A 15,863-nucleotide genomic window follows, 5' to 3' on the forward strand; every position below is an offset into this window, starting at 1 on the left:
AGGAATATGCTCCTCTAACAGGTGGGATGAGGGGGCAGGTTTCACAGGGGGTGGGAGCTTGCTGGGAAGAGCAGAGCTGGATGGGAGTGGCAGCCCCTGGGGCTCTTACCCTTCCAGCTCCCTGGTCAGGAAGGGGCTGTCAGAAGAGGGAGGTGGGTCTCCTGTGGACCCCCCAAGGTGCAGGCATCAGGCAGTCACAAGATGAGGGCCGCCTAGAAGGCTCAGCTGGGGTGTTAGACTCGGAGTTGTGGGGAGATAAGCCTTGGGGAATGCAGAGCCCGAGGGAAGGGCTCAAGGCCAAGGCCTGGAGTTTCCCAGCTGGGAGACTCGCCATAGAGGGCAGCTGGAGAAGCACTGGGAGAGTGAATGCTTCACCTGAGACCATGCTTAAGGTCACCTCCTCCTGCTGGGTGGGGTGGGGGGTGTGTGGGGGAGCAAGTGGGTCTATATGCTCAGGAGAGCTCTCACCAGGTACTTGTTTTCAAAGACTGCACCCTAGTTGTGTGGCAACTGGAGGCAGTGTGGCTGGTGAATGATTAGCTGTGCTGCTGTCTCTTTTGTCAAAAGCTTGACCTGGCTGGTTTATCAGCCATCTCGTCTTTGTCTTTTATGATGTCAAATTCTTCTGCCTACCTGGTTCCTCCATCCCAGAAGATGCCAGGCCAGGCTCTGCACACCACTCACCCCTCTCCCAGTAGCATCCTTATTTCTCTGCTCAGCTCCAGATTTAATACTTGTCACTGTGAAGACTCACCACTCCCACTTGACACACAATCTCCCTGGCTTCCAGCCAAAGGCCCTGAAGTCCTAGAACCTTCTCTGCCATCCCCAGGAGCCCAATAAACACATTCTGAAGGAATGAGTACATCCATTTATTAAACTTTCCCATGTGCAAGATCTTCTTTGATGGAGTGTCATGGAGGCCCTTAAGGGAGGAGCACTGGGGTAGGGACCTGCGTTAAGTCTTAGGAGCAGGGGTTAAAGTCTAAGCTTTGACTGGGTGAAAGGGAGCTACTGAAGATTTCAGAGAGGACACAACTGGCTTTAACCTTGCACCATCTTGAGGAAGACACAGCAGATGGGGAATCAGGCTGGAGGTGATGCAGAAGCATTGAATATGGTATGGTGGTGGTGATTTAATGTTGACAAGATGTAGGTTCTGAGACAGGGAAGGTGATGGCACTTTGTTGTTTGAGACTGGGTTGGAGGAAGGGCAGAGATCACACTTCAAGTACAGAGCGAGAAGAGGAAAATACAAGTATGTGAGGGAGAAGGTGCTTAGCTTCTGCTTCATTCTTGGGGCAGGTGACCAAAGAGGATGGCCATCACTCAGTCTGTCTGTCTCCGATGCCTTATTTGGAGAGGAGCCTCCATCACCCTCCAGAGGTTTTAGTTTCAAGTCAAGGCTGAAGCCAGAGAAAAACAAGGAGCAAAAAGGGGGGAACCAAAAAAAAAAAAAACAAACAAAAAACCAACCCCCCCCCCGAAGTAAAGTCTATGGGGTGGGGAGCTAGAAGGCCCCCTTCAAGTAGCTCAGGCCTGGCAGCTTGTGCTAGGCTTGTGGGATTGCCTCTCATGGAGGCTAAACAACTCGGGAAGCAAGCCCGAGCACACATAGGGCTTATGGGTCTGAGGGGCTGGGCCACCAGGGTCAACCCACCACCCCCACTCCAACCAGACACAGGGGCATGCTGTCTTTTTCTGAGCTTGTCAGCTCAGGTCAGGAGTATGCAGACCCCAAAAGTCCAGGGAACGAGTCTTCACCATGGGCGCCGCCTAGTGGGACCTGTGCAGGCACAGTCCTTCTGGCCCGAGGCTGCCCCCTGGTGCCGCCTCACTCCTCCCAAGGACTCATGTCGGTGTCAATGGCCACACAGTTGTATGCTGCATAGCGGAGCTTCTCCTCGCACACCTTGGCACTGAGGGAGATGGGGACTTGGTCAAGTTGGTCAGCACCAGGTGCAGAGCGAGGGTCAGTGTACAGGGTGATGGCTGATGGAGTTCCAGCTTGTGCACTTCAGTACTGGAAGTCCTCCTCCATCCTAGGATGCCGCTCCTTCCCTCACTCCCCACTCTCTAGGCTTGAGCCTAAGAAACCCACCTGGCATAGTGTGGTAGGAAGAGAGTGCTTGAACAAGTAGAAGACTCAGGCAGCGCATCTGTGGTTTCATAGCTGGGAGCGTGGAGGGGCCACAGATTAGGAAGAATTGTAGGGGCACACAGTTAGCGTCTGACATGTGAGGATGCGTGTGGGGAGAGGGCAAAGGCCAGCCACAAACCCCTTGGGCCTCTACCCCCCACCTGCACTCACCCCAGTTTGTCTGGGTAGATATAGATCCGTGCTGGCAGACGGCTGCGGCCAGTGACAAAGCGCAGGAAGCGGCTCCGGTCCTCTGGATGGAGAAGGAAATCAGTGCCTGCACTAATGGTGGGAGAGAGTCTACAACGTCTACCCTGCTTCTGTATCCCCTAAGTGGAGTCTGAACCCAGGCATCACTCTCCCTTCTTCTACTGACCGTTGGTGAAGTTATTCAGTGCTTCCCAGAAGTACTGCACCCGTGTGTCAGATGGCTCGAAGTCCTCAAACCGGGCTGGGGACAAGGTCAGAATTCATTCTTAGGTCCCAACCTACCTAGTCCTTAAGCCTCTATCCCTGTGTTGCCCTGGCCCACACTCACTGAGCTTGCGTAGAGCGTCCACAGTGACCTCTGGGTCTCCACACACTTTCTTCTCCAATTCCTGCCAGGTCAGCAAGTCCAGCACAGCCTGTGGCACCACCTTTAGCAGTCCTGCCTGCATGGCTGCCACCTGGAGAGGGAGGGAGAGGCCTGGCTAGGGACGAGGGCACAACTCCCGACTCAGTGTGTGATGGAGGCACTTGGCATCCACTCAGAGAGATAATGGGGGACATGACATGATCTTTGTCTAGCCCTAGAGGCCAGCTCTGAACTGCACCAACAGGCAGGAATGTAGGGCAGAGGAATGGTAGGGGCCAGAGTTCTTGGGATTGGGTACTGGTGGCCTATTAGGCTAGGCTCCATCTATTAGGAGCTGTGCAAAGCTCTGTGTTCTACTGGCCTCTGGGTGGTACCTGCTCCTTGCTCTCTTCTAGCCGTGTCTTCTGTACCAGTTGAATGAAACGGCAACGGTCCTCATACCCCACCACGATGCCTGCACCCCCGGGGATCAACTCTACTACTTGCTGGTCACTCAGTACAGTGGTGAATGTTAGTTCCTTCCCAAATTTGAACTCAAATGTCTCCTTGTCCATTCCTTCCATCACTTCCAAGAGCTTCACCTGGGGATTGGAGAGAGGCAACGAGGTCAGCCTTTCATTGTGGAGACAATGCGGTTTTCTCTCAAGATGCTCACAGGGAAACAGAAGAGGCAGACAGGCAAGGCAGTCCCCATGCAGGTAATGAGGGCAGTGGGAGGTCAGTACAAGGGCTATGAAAGCATCAAGACAACACTTCCTTGGCTGCCAGGGAAGGTATCCTGCAGGAAATAGCATCTAAGTTAAAACCTAAATGACGGATGGTTTTTGGCCACAAGGAAGTCAGGAGAGAGAATATCTTAAAAGAGATTGAAAGAGCAAAAGGCCTGTGGAATCTGTCTTGCTGGAGCCTGAATGTGAACTAAGTGGCCAGAGATACAGAGGTCATATAAGGTTTGTCAGGTTCTACATTTTACCCTAAGCCCAGAGCAGAGACACTGAAGGATTTAAACAGGGGAGGAAAATGAATTATTCTGGCTACAGGAGATCAGATGGGTAAGAATGGACATAGTAACCCAGGTTTTCAGTCACTGGTTGTGTCAGAAAGGAAGGTGCCCTGAATCAGGAGGAAAGTGGTGAAATCGAAGAAGTGGACAGATTCCAGAGGGAGATGTGACAGAATGTGGGAGGTGAGGGAAGAGGAAGAGTGAAGGCTGACACTGAGGACCTTGGCATGGGGAGGGGTGGGTAGTGGTGCCGATCTGCGACAGGGACCTCTAGAGGGTAGTAGACTGGGGAGGTGATGAACTCCCAGTGCTGAGCCTGAGGTTCTGTCTGGGGTAGATGTCCTGCAGTCAGATGCATATATGGCTCCAATCTTAGGAAAGAGGCTGGAGTTGGAGGTAAAGCTTTAGGGGTCGCCAGAATAAAGAAAGTAGTTGAAGCCATGTGAGGAGCACATGTGAGGAAGCACATGTGAGGTCAGAGAAGGTTCAGGACACCCCTGGGGAGCAGCAACCTTCAGGGGCTATGTAGAGGAAACACCAGGTCCAGCCTTACTTACCAGCACAGAGTCCACAGCTGGGAAGTCCTTGCTCCAACTCACCTCCTCACCAGAGAGCTGCTTCCATACAAAACCAGGCAGAGCCAGGACCTATGGAACAAATAATCACTGTGGTATTCTCACATTAAGCTGCCTAGGTTTGGTTGGCTCTTTTTCCTTCCAGGGGCCAGGCTCATCTGATAGGGGTACAGATTAGTCTACTCACCAGGAATTCCTTACCCCGAAGGGCAGCTCCCATCAGCTGTCCAATCCACTCATATTTGGCAAAGTCTCGGCAGGAGGGGTTGGGCACGTACATGTCCCGGGCCTCACCAGTGCCATTGCCCTGCTCCCAACATAGAGCTATCAGCATGGCATGGAATGGACCCTACTTTGTTGCCCCAGACTCTCCAAAGACTTGCCTGTACACCTTCCACCAGGGGCCCTGAATGATCCCTCTGACTGTAGAATAGCCTCTCCTTCCCTGTCTGCCGAGAGGCTGCCCCATGCAACTCAGTCCCTCCTCTGCCCGCTCTGTAGTTCAGTACCTGGGAGGTTTGCAGAGATAAGCAGCAGAAACTTGAGAAGTAGGGATAGATTACCTGGTTGGCTGTGCGCACAAAGAACGGCAGAGGCACAGGGGTGTCTGCTGAGCTAGGGCACAACTCTTCTGACATGTCGGCCAGGCTATCCCGAAAACCACCCCCTGAAATGACAAACAGATGCTCTCCACTGGGGAATTCAAGAGTCCCAGCCCCCATAAAGGGTTAATAAGCAGGTCCTCTATCTTGGTTAGCTGGTGACCCAAGAAGCTTCTACCCCTATAAAGGCAGGAGCCTTATTATCATTCCTCAGGGCCTCACCTTGGTCAATGATGCCTTCTGCAATGAATTTACACTCCCACCACTGGTCATAGCGCATGGGCCACCTATAAGAAGGGGTGGATCTTTGTCATCATGCTGGGCCAGGGCTCAGGATGGTTCACCAGACACCAGCCAGTGAAGGGGCTACAGAGGGGTAATGGTTAAGGGTTCCAGAGGCAGTGTGAGGGTATATACAGTTTATGTAACCCAGCACAAGCCCCTCAACCTCATGCCATACCTGTAGTCCAAGGGCTTTTCATACTTGTCAGAGGGCTTGAGGCCTTCATAAACCTGGGAGCAGGGAAAAGGGGAGGGAGTTGTAGGAAAGTCTATTTCAAGATCTGGCCCCACTCTAGCCGAAAGACATTACTCAGGTCCCTCTTGGTCCAGCCCCCAGGCCCTTTACTGACCCTCCCTTGGTCTGACCCCAAGTAGTCCAGACCTGGGTGAAGACTGCGTTCTTGCAGGCAGGGTCTCTTAAGGGGCAGGCACGGTGTTCCATAGCAAGGCGCCGGTTGATGTACAGGCGTGGCATGAAGCTGGGCTTGCTGCTCTCCGAATCACGCAGGCACTGGGCCACTAGCCCTGGCCTTTGGCGTGATAGCAGCAGGAACTGCTTCACTTGCTGGTGAGGAGAGGTGGCCAGAGCAAGACTGGCAGGCAGTCAGTATCTGTCTAGGACCTGGAACCTTCCTCTATGGCTGGACCCAATTCCATGGCTCTAGTCCACGCCTAGTTGATCCACCCCCAACCCCCTTCCTTGTTTCCAGTATTTTCCTTAGTCCAGCCACCAGGGGGGCTTTCTAAAACAAAAAATCAAATTTTGTCATTACATACCTAAAACCTTTCCAATGGCTTCACTGACCTGGGACATAGTCCTTGCTTCACAGCCTGGCCCATAGTGCCCTCTGCTATCAGCGCCTGCTATTTGCCTATCCACTTCCAGCCTCGTCCCCAGGTCATACTCACATCTACCTGTGTACTTCTCTCAAGTCATCTTTAGCACCTAGCAACTCCCAGTATGCACCTGCCATGCAATGTGCCCTGTGCATGCTGTCACTTCTCCCCCAGCTCTTTTATATTTCATATACTATCTGGGAGAACAGCATCCCCACCACTAAGTTTTAACTATCTGTGTCTGGCTTTTTTCCTGTGTTCCCAGAGCCCAGCAAAGGTCCAGGCCTAGAGTAGGTTTTAAAAACTCTCTGTAAAAGAGTAAATGCTAGCATGAACAGAAAGGAGCAGCCCACTGCTGAGACCAATACTAGGCAGGCCAGACTTACCTTAATCTCACTGAAGGTGCCAAGCGTATGATCCCAGGCAGGTACCAGGTGGTGCAGGACACTGTCTAGGATCTTTATGAATCTGGGGTGAGTGGACAAAGATAATGCAACTAAAGAAAGTGGCATGGATTTAAGACCCTCTCACTCCCCAACACATAAAGACAGAAGGCAGGGGCCAGGGGCTACTCTTGAAGTGGAACAGCTTATAGCACAGGGCCTTGGGAACCTCCTTTATACAGATACAGGAGGTTCAGGATGGGGGGGAAAGGAAGGGCCCAGGACCACAGCCACCTCTGCAGAAGAACAGCTCTGCGGTACAGTACTTCAGGGTCAGTGCCTTCCAGGCGTGGATATCGCACCAGACTGGTTGGCTGGAACAGGTCCGCATTCAACCCTAGTTCCCGCTGTCTAGATGACTTGATCTTGATCCCTCGAAGACGCACATCAATCCCATCATCTGGGGGAAGGAGTCAGAGCAAAGTTACCTAGGGTACCTGCTGCCTCCTTGGACCTCAGACCTAAGAATGGTTCCTTAATGCTCAGACTTTTGTCACCCATAGTCCCCTAGAAACTTAGGACCTTTGTGAACCCCTGCTACTCATCTGACTCTGAATATTATATTCTTTGCTGGTTCCTCCATCTATCACATTGGGATGCATGAGGGTCCCAACTCAGTTCTTCCGAATGAGTCCAAACACCTCTATGGCTTTAAGGAAGGCATATACCTGGCACCTCCCACCTGGCTTAGGCCCAAAGCTTCAAATCCTGGAGTTAGTTCAGCTATCACCTTCATCCCAACTCCAACCCCATTTCTTCTCCACACTCACTGCCAGCTAGCTACTACCTACACTCTGGGGCCCTCCTTCCCTCCTTACAGCCTTAAGCCCCACCTCGGCACTCGACGATGCGGATCTCGATGACTGGGAGATGAACGGTCATGTCCTCCAGGACACATACATCCCCGATCAGGGTCCTGAGGAGATGGATGTGAGGTACTTTGAATACCCCTTGCCTACAGGGATTGCTGGGCTCTAACCTAACCTTATGCTTCCAAGTGGGGCCTGGCCCCATTGCTAGGATCATGCCCCATGTCCCCTCCCAGACCATCTTGCTCACTCACTCATCAATGCTCACGTCACTCAGCTTCTTCAGGTTGTCCCCTTCGCCTCCATAGATCACTACCCGCTTAGGCATAAAGTTGTCATCTGTGGTATCCACTGTGAGTAGCAGTTTCCTGGATGGTCAGAATATGCACATAGGTCTCTGTATACTCATAGGCATGTGGCCTGTCCACCCTGTCCTACCTCAGAGCCCACTCACTTGACAATGGTGCCCTTTTTCATGGTAAGCCGTACCCAGTGCTGGCACTGGGACCCATCACTCTCCCAGTAGGTGTCTGCATTGCTGTCTGTCAGGCAGGACACGTTGAACTCCTCCTGGGGTAGGGCAGAGAGGTGGAGTCAGTGTTTACCCCCCTGTATGCACTGAGAGGTGTGCTTTGGGCCAGGGAGCACAAGAAAGAAAGTACATGGAGCTGGGTCAAAAGCACAGCTGGTATGTGAGCAAGTGTCTAGGGATTCCTACAGGACTTCCAAACTACAGTGCCGGACTAAGTCTGGCCTGTGGGGGTTCGGGTTTGGCCCTGACTTAGAAGTGAAGGGTTCTGGATCTAGCAAGATGGGACATCTTGCTTGGGGTGGGAGGAGTCCCAGCACCCACCGTGTAGGAGGAAACGTCTATGCTCTCCACATACTGCTTCACGCTACCCAGGTTCTCATCCTCCTTGCCCAGGTGGTCGTACAAGAAGTGGATCAGGTCTTCGTCGCACTCGTAGGTCCACGTCGGGGGCACATAGCTAAGCAACCCCAAGTCCCTAATTAGGTCAGGCCCAGACCTGAAGATCCTTCCTCCCTATCCCACCCCAGCACACTCACAGTAGCCTCTGTACAGCTTCCGTGTATGCCTCGGCTGGCTGGGGCCTTGATCCAAGTCGATGAGAGTATGTCAGGTCTACTACTTGTTCCCATCTGTGGGCACAGAGTAGGGGTGGGATGGGGAGACATCACTGGGCAGAATGACACCCCCAGGAAGCGAGCTTTCTCCAGAGCTCAATCTCCACCAGTCTAGGGCTCCAAAAACTCCACCCCAGCTCCATTCAGGTCCCGCCCCTTCCTGCTCTTAACTCTGCCTTCAGTCCACATCCCACCTCCCTCGTAGGGCTGGACTAGTTTCTAATCCTTCCCAGCCTAGCTATCGGGCATCAAGCCCCGCCCTTTCAGGTGCAGGACCTGAGCACAGGTCGGTAGTCCACGCCAAAAAGCTGCTGCTGCCGCTGAAGATGGTCAGGTGTGTCGATGGGTACGAGGCGGGCCCCGCCCTCCGCCGGTCGGCACACCAGCAGCCAGCCTTCGTTCAGTCCGCAGTCGCCCAGGTGTTCTGCCAGCTGCTCCTGCCAAGAAGCGCAAGATGGGGACAGCTCTCAGGGAACTGCCCAGCGGCCCGCCCTGCCCAGCCCAAGGCAAAGAACACGGAACGCAATGCCAGCTCAATATGGGGGTGGGGAGTGGAACAGCCTGGGGCTTCCCTGTCCCCAGGGTCTTTTGCGGGGCCCAGGGCAGGCCTGGGAGTACCTTGGTCAGCTTCACCCAGAGCCCATGGCCGTTGCACAGCTCCTCTCCGGTAGTACGCACGCAGGCGCCGCGCCGGAGTTCAATGCTGTCGCGGGCGGCGCGGAGGGGCCCGGAGCCGGTACCAGGGGCGGGGCCCGCGGCTCCCACGCGTAGCCCCAGGCCCTCCGCCTCCCACACCGGCAGCAACACGCGCGACGGTCCCGCCGGGTCCTTGTAAAGCTTGTAGAGCACCTCGCGCGGCACGAAGGCCAGCGCCGCTGGTAGCGGCCGTCCCGCGCGGAGGCTCTGCGCTGCCTCTGCCAGGAAGCGCACGCGACCCAACAGCTGCCGAGGGGACTCTAGAGCCGCGCCCGGGCCTGGGCCCGCCATGGCCAAATAGCAAAAGGAAAGCCCAGGGGCTGTTGAGACGTTGGATCCTCCGCAAAGGCTTATCTAGCTTCGCACCGCGATCTGCCCCGCCTTCGGCCAGCCCTCGCCGTAAGTTCTGGACTAAGGGCATCCCTCGAGCCTGCCGTATTAACCTGTGTACCCGGAAACTTAACCTTATTACAAACCAACGTACCTCCTACTCAGCCAACCAGACCCAAGTTCAGTAGTCTCCACCTGACCAGTCACCCCTTTTTCATCCTATTGCTACTACCATCTTATACCCTCATTGAACCACCATCCTATGTAGCCTGGATCAGTGCAACAGCCATTTTTCTGCTTCTCTGGCCTCCCGTTTTTGCCTTCCCGCACCCAATTATTCATACTAAAACCAGAAGACTCTTTAAAAATCTTCTAGACATCTTTTCAGGCTTCCCATGCTAGGGGCAGTGTTACTAAAACGTTTGGGAGAATAAGAATAATTCCTTCCTCAACCATTGACAGGAGTCTTGAGTTTTTCTGGCTTGATCCTGGGAGTTACTCCTAATCCTAGGATACTGGTGATCATTATCCAGTTTCTCTCAGTAATCTGTAACCAGATGAAAAGAAAGGTGCAAGGTGGGAAGAGGACTCCAAGGTGATTAGATAGGATAGAGGGGGGAAAAATGGACAGGAGGTGTTGGTGAAGTACAACCATGAAGGAAAAGGAAATTTTGTATTGTGCTTTACCCCGCAACCAGTTTTACTGAGATATAATTCATATTCCGTATAATTTACCCATTTAAAGTGTACAAGTCAATAGCTTTTGATATTTATTTTTAAAAATTGTGGTAAAGTGTAACACAATTTGCCATTTTAACCATTTTAAGAGTACAATTATTTTCAAAACTTTTTCATTACTCTAGGTAGAAACTCTTTCTCTTTAAGCAGGAACTCCTCATGGCTTCCTCTTCCCAGCCCCTAGTAAATTCTAATCTACTTTCTGCCTCTATGAATTAGCCTATTCTAGATATTCCATAGGTGGGACCATACAATATTTGTCTTTTTGTATCTGTCTTATTTCACTTTGCATAGTATTAGGACAATATTGTAGCATGTACCAAAATTTATTTTTATGGGCTAAATAATATTCCATTGTATGTATATACTACATGTAGTTTATCTGTTGATCTGTTCATGGACACTTGGATGGAAACTTTGTTTTAATATAGTTATCAAATAAAAAAGTTATTAACTTTGATATTCAAATATCAAAGTTATTAAGAAAGAAATAAATGATACCATGTAATTTGGTCAGGTTTCCTTTTTTTTTCTTCCTCTCTTCCTAGGAAGTTGGGAACTAGTGCCCCACTTCCCTTCTCTCCAAGCTATTTGGATGCTACCATCCTACTACAGAATAAGTGGACAAGTAAATCTCACAAGGGCCTGCATAACCTGCACTCTGAAGACATCTCCAGCCTCTTTAATTCCACCAGATTGATCTTCTCGTTCCCATAATAGGTATTTGTTCTTTCGCGTCTTCTTTTGCACATGCTGTTTCTTCTGCTTGGAACACCCCCACTGCTTTCCCCTGCTAAGCGAGGAACTCTTGCTAGCTGCTGCTAGCTTTTTCCTCATAAAACATTTACTATTATGCTTGCCGAGTGTGTTTCCCCACCAGTCTGTAGCTTCTTAAAGGAAGGGGCTGTCTTGGTCACCACTGTAACCTCCTCATCTACTATTGTGCCCCACTCTTAGTAGGTTATATAAATATTTAATTATATCATTTTCCCTGTACAGTTTGTTTCTGTAATCGACCATGTGCCTGGTCACTGAGCATAAGATTGTTAGAATCATCGAGCGTGGGAGTAAAAGTGAATCTTGGGCCGAACCATCGGGATTACCGGGGCATCAGGGGAGAGGAAACTCTTGATGCCACGGTAAGGTGTAGTTATAGCGAAGTTCTTGGTGGTGGGGGCGGTGTTTGTTGCTGCGTTGCTACAGCGGACTTTACGGTAAAAAGAAGTAGGGTGGGTCCTACCGGCAGCAGCCTGGACAGCTCAGGAGCTATAGCTAGAGTCTGATCATGTGACTTTCAACATGGCTACGGCCTTGGTTCATTCCAGGAAGGGGTGGAGCCTGATCTTAGAGCAGGCTCCAATTCAGGTTGAAGTGCGGACTGTGCTCGCAGTTGCTGACAGCTTATCATGGAGGCGAACGGGTCGGGGTGAGTTCTCCGCACCACGAAGTGTGGCTAGCGTGGCTTCTGATCTGAGTCTTCCAACTCAGAATTTGCCGCTATATCCCTCTTCCCCCACCCTGGAGAGCTCCCAAACCGAACTCCAGTCGCTGGAATCTCAAATCCTCCACCCATGAATTCCGGAGACTTTCACTTAGGGGATGCCCCCAGGATTTTCTAATCTTCAATTAGAAGCCGTATTTTGTTACCGTCTACTCTTATTTCTCCTTGACTGTCCCTCAGCCTGGGGATCTACAAGCTCCGGAACCAGCCCATAGGTTCCTGAGATTTTCTGGTCCAAAGACCCCAATCAGTCCATACTGGGCTTTCATTACCCTTCCCCCAGTCTTTCTAGTGGCTTTGGCTTTGAACTTGGGGACGTTGGGATTGTGTGTAAGATAGAGGCCCCAGCGCGGGCCCTTCTAGTCTTGTGCACCATCTGATAGGCAAAAAAGAGACAAAATGGGCGGGCAGCCACAGCTTAGGAGCTGGCCTGGAGAAGGCAGATAGTGGTGTTGGAATGAATTTGCCTTAAGAACCCAGGCCTTCCCCAACCCCTATCCTAGTTTACTGGCATGTACCCCCCACCCCATCCCCCATCCTGATCTCCAGATCCCAGGGTTTTCCAGAGCTGAAGAATGACACGTTCCTGCGAGCAGCCTGGGGGGAAGACACAGATTACACTCCCGTTTGGTGCATGCGGCAGGCAGGCCGCTACTTACCAGGTCAGGATCAGGCTTGGGAGTATAGGTGAAACTTTGGAGGGTGAAGTTTTTTGAGGGGCGGGGGGGGGGGGGATGTTCATAGGTTCCTCAAGGTCTAGCCCTGCCTTCCCTCTTCTTTCTGCAGAGTTTAGGGAAACTCGGGCTGCCCAGGACTTTTTCAGCACCTGTCGCTCCCCAGAGGCCTGCTGTGAATTGACTTTGCAGGTGAGGCCTCCGCAAAAAAGGGAGGAATTTATGCCCTCCATTTGCCTCCTAGTAACCTGTCTTCTATTTCCTACAGCCACTGCGTCGCTTCCCTTTGGATGCTGCTATCATCTTCTCCGACATCCTTGTTGTACCCCAGGTACCTGCTCAAACCTGATGGGTAAGAAAGGGTAAAGATAGTCAAGGCTCAAGATAAGCACTTATCTTCACTGAACAGAGGGGAAAAGGCAAAAAAAGATGGAGTTTGGCTGAGTTTCAGTCTCCTTTTCCTTCTTGGTATGGACTAAACAGAGCCTTTCCTCCTAGAGTTACAGGTTGGGAATCCAGATATTTTCTCCCCCTCCAGGCACTGGGCATGGAGGTGACTATGGTACCTGGCAAAGGGCCTAGCTTCCCAGAGCCATTAAGAGAAGAGCGAGACTTAGAACGCCTCCGGGATCCAGCAACAGTGGTCTCTGAGCTGGACTATGTGTTCCAGGCCATCACCCTCACCCGACAGCGGCTGGCTGGGCGTGTGCCGCTGATTGGCTTTGCTGGTGCCCCGGTAATGTGGAACGTGACAGGGATTTGGGCATGGGAAAATCACTCTGGCTGGTATGATGTACACAAGGGAAGGAAGTATCAGTCTGGCTTTTACACCAGTGACATTCTCTTTGTATCCTTTTGCAGTGGAGTCTGATGACATACATGGTTGAGGGTGGCACCTCAAGCACCATGGCTCAGGCCAAGCGCTGGCTTTACCAGAGACCAGAGGCTAGTCACCAGCTGCTTCGCATCCTCACTGATGCTCTGGTCCCATATATGGTGGGACAAGTGGCTGCTGGTGCCCAGGTGGGTCCTGAGGGTGAGAAACAGGCTGGGATCTAGCAAGACAAGAAGCAGCAGAGTTCTTTAGATCTGAAGGGATAAGTGTCTTAATGCTAGGCATGAAAGAAGCTTGGCCTGCAATAATTTGGCTGGAGCCCACCTTGACGTTGACATTGATGATGCTGTATGTATTCAAAGACCAGAGCTAGCACTGGGATCTGAAGAAGGCAAAACTCTATGAATGGAACTGGGTGTATAGGCTTAGGCAGTAGGAGGGTCTGAAGTTATTAGGGAAAATTTGAGATACTTTCTGTGTGTGAAGCCTGAGATACTTCCTCTTTGTGTGTTATATATTTCTCTTTACTACCCCCAACTGTAGGCATTGCAGCTCTTTGAGTCCCATGCAGGTCATCTTGGCCCACAACTCTTCAATAAGTTTGCACTGCCGTATATCCGTGATGTGGCCAAGCGAGTGAAGGCCAAGCTGCAGGAGGCAGGCCTGGCACCAGTGCCCATGGTAAGGATGGAAAGAGTAAGTGAAGGTGGACCTGTGGAACTTTCAGGGTATTTACTGCATGGACCAAAGTGACCATTAGAGGGCAGCAGATGTGGAACCAAGATAGGTTAGTGGGCATAGCAAGGCCCCTTGTAGCCTTAGAGATCTGCCTTTTTCCTCAGATCATCTTTGCTAAAGATGGACATTTTGCCCTGGAAGAGCTGGCCCAAGCTGGCTATGAGGTGGTTGGGCTTGACTGGACGGTGGCCCCAGAGAAAGCCCGGTGAGTGATGGTGGGTGAGGTAGAGAGGGTGCAGCTGCCGTATGTGCAATCACCAGAACATGCACTGACTCTGCTTTCAGGGAACGTGTGGGGAAGGCGGTGACCTTGCAGGGCAACCTGGACCCCTGTGCCCTCTATGCATCTGAGGTATCAATCAGGGTCCCTATGTATGTCTGTGAGTTTGTGTACTCTCATGGTTGTGTGTATTACTGTGTGTGTATATGCCTTTATTATATCTGTTTGTCCCTCTATGTGAGCTCTAGGAAAGCAGGAATTCTTTTTATAGTTGTTGATTTGTGTTTTCTTAGGACCTGGCTCATACTAAGCATCCAGTAAGCTTTTTTGAGTGAATGACTGCTTGGTAGAAGCATGTCTACATGTCTATGTGTCACTATTATGTAAAGTGAGTATAGGGGCTTGCTGGCCCCCCCGTAGCCAGTGCCCTGTTGGTCCCCCAGGAGGAGATTGGACGGCTGGTGCAACAGATGCTGAATGACTTTGGGCCACAGCGCTACATTGCCAACCTGGGCCATGGACTTTACCCTGACATGGACCCAGAACACGTGGGGGCCTTTGTGGATGCCGTGCACAGATATTCACGTCTGCTTCGACAGAACTGAGCATACACGTTTTCCCTCAACGGCCACTAACAAAGATGATTGATTGTTTCCAGGAGAATAAAAATTCCAGAGTTGGAGTCTAGCATATGCTTTCATTTGTGAAAGGTCTTTGCCCTTATCCTCAGTTTCTTCTTAGCTTCTGCTCCTTCCTGGAGGCCCCTTTTTGCATCTTCTCCACAAGTCATAGGAGCTCAGATATCAGTGAATATGTATTGTAGGCTCTCACCACCATTATGCTCTCAGCATTCTAAGCATGAGAGCTAAATGGGGTTGGGTAAAATTCCTGGCAGCTGAAGCTGTGACATTTGCAGAGAAATGGGGTCCCCACAGCATACAAGGCCAAATTGACAGGGATTTGTGTCTGGGGAGGGAGGGGAGTATATATCAGAGAGGGGCACAGAATTGGCTAGAATATTTCAGAGAGGCCTGTTGAGGAAGATGGAATTTAGGTGAGCAGGGAGAAACTGAGAGGCCTTCAGCTTTGACACCAAAATGTAGGGGAGGACATAAAGACTCAAAACTAGGATGCTTAGAGGGGTGCCTGGGTGGCTTAGTCGGTTAAGCGTCCGACTTTCGCTTGGGTCATGATCTCGCGGTTTGTGGGTTCGAGCCCCGCGTTGGGCTCTGTGCTGACTGCCAGCTCAGAGCCTGGAGCCTGTTTCAGTCTGTGACTCCCTCTCTCTCTGACCCTCCCATGCTCACGCTCTCTCCCTCTCTCCTGGAAATAAATAAAACATTAAAAAAAACAAACAAAAAAAAAACTAGGATGCTTAGGATTAGAGATTTAGACCTGCATCTTTGAGGTGAGAAGGGCTCTGAAGCCAAAAGACCTATGGTGCTCAGGGTTGCTCTGCATTCTTTCCTGAGCATACACTAATTATCTCAGGACCCTGGTGTTTCTACCCATCATGGTGGTACCTAATTGATGGGACAACATCTGAGGTACCTGTGGGCTCTGGAGAGGGGTGTGTTAGGGCAGGAAATTCTTCGTTTGTCATTCTCCATCACTACTAGGAACCCACTGCATTATAGACCCAACCAATTCCTTGTCCCAGCCTGGGGCAATGCAGAAGAGAGAAAAGGGCCCCATTTATTGAGAGAACGCAATTTCT

General features: G+C 51.4%; 2 protein-coding genes across 4 annotated transcripts; one reads left to right on the forward strand and one right to left on the reverse strand.

Annotated features, from left to right (window-relative positions):
* Positions 1 to 851: 851 nt before the first annotated feature.
* On the reverse strand, positions 852 to 9,416 carry HECTD3 (HECT domain E3 ubiquitin protein ligase 3). The gene is made up of 21 exons (XM_039238619.1): positions 9,033 to 9,416; positions 8,691 to 8,851; positions 8,337 to 8,429; positions 8,122 to 8,257; positions 7,723 to 7,838; positions 7,523 to 7,636; positions 7,293 to 7,375; positions 6,694 to 6,859; positions 6,403 to 6,484; positions 5,562 to 5,744; positions 5,358 to 5,410; positions 5,120 to 5,184; positions 4,859 to 4,962; positions 4,483 to 4,602; positions 4,278 to 4,367; positions 3,092 to 3,298; positions 2,679 to 2,808; positions 2,517 to 2,591; positions 2,312 to 2,393; positions 2,102 to 2,173; positions 852 to 1,919 (listed from the first exon to the last, which is right to left on the reverse strand). The coding sequence occupies exons 1-21, from the start codon at positions 9,399 to 9,401 to the stop codon at positions 1,835 to 1,837; spliced, it is 2,586 nt and encodes an 861-aa protein (XP_039094550.1). The 5' UTR covers positions 9,402 to 9,416; the 3' UTR covers positions 852 to 1,834.
* A 34-nt stretch (positions 9,417 to 9,450) lies between these two features.
* Positions 9,451 to 14,833, forward strand: UROD (uroporphyrinogen decarboxylase). Of its 3 annotated transcripts, XM_039238620.1 has the most exons (12): positions 9,451 to 9,509; positions 10,727 to 10,898; positions 11,504 to 11,604; positions 12,229 to 12,341; positions 12,466 to 12,545; positions 12,622 to 12,684; positions 12,892 to 13,089; positions 13,215 to 13,376; positions 13,732 to 13,869; positions 14,031 to 14,131; positions 14,212 to 14,278; positions 14,590 to 14,833. In XM_039238620.1, exons 3-12 carry the CDS (start codon positions 11,585 to 11,587, stop codon positions 14,749 to 14,751), a joined length of 1,104 nt encoding a protein of 367 aa, XP_039094551.1. In that variant the 5' UTR covers positions 9,451 to 9,509; positions 10,727 to 10,898; positions 11,504 to 11,584; the 3' UTR covers positions 14,752 to 14,833. The 3 variants fall into 3 exon arrangements, with proteins under 3 accessions (XP_039094551.1, XP_039094552.1, XP_039094553.1); XM_039238621.1 differs by lacking the exon at positions 11,504 to 11,604; XM_039238622.1 differs by lacking the exons at positions 9,451 to 9,509; positions 10,727 to 10,898; positions 11,504 to 11,604; positions 12,229 to 12,341 and having other exon boundaries at positions 12,622 to 12,705; positions 12,852 to 13,089.
* The last annotated feature ends 1,030 nt before the right edge of the window (positions 14,834 to 15,863 follow it).

The sequence above is a fragment of the Hyaena hyaena genome, unplaced genomic scaffold (assembly GCF_003009895.1).
Source record: "Hyaena hyaena isolate Hyena2069 unplaced genomic scaffold, ASM300989v1 scaffold_144, whole genome shotgun sequence".
Taxonomy (NCBI): Eukaryota; Metazoa; Chordata; class Mammalia; order Carnivora; family Hyaenidae; genus Hyaena; species Hyaena hyaena.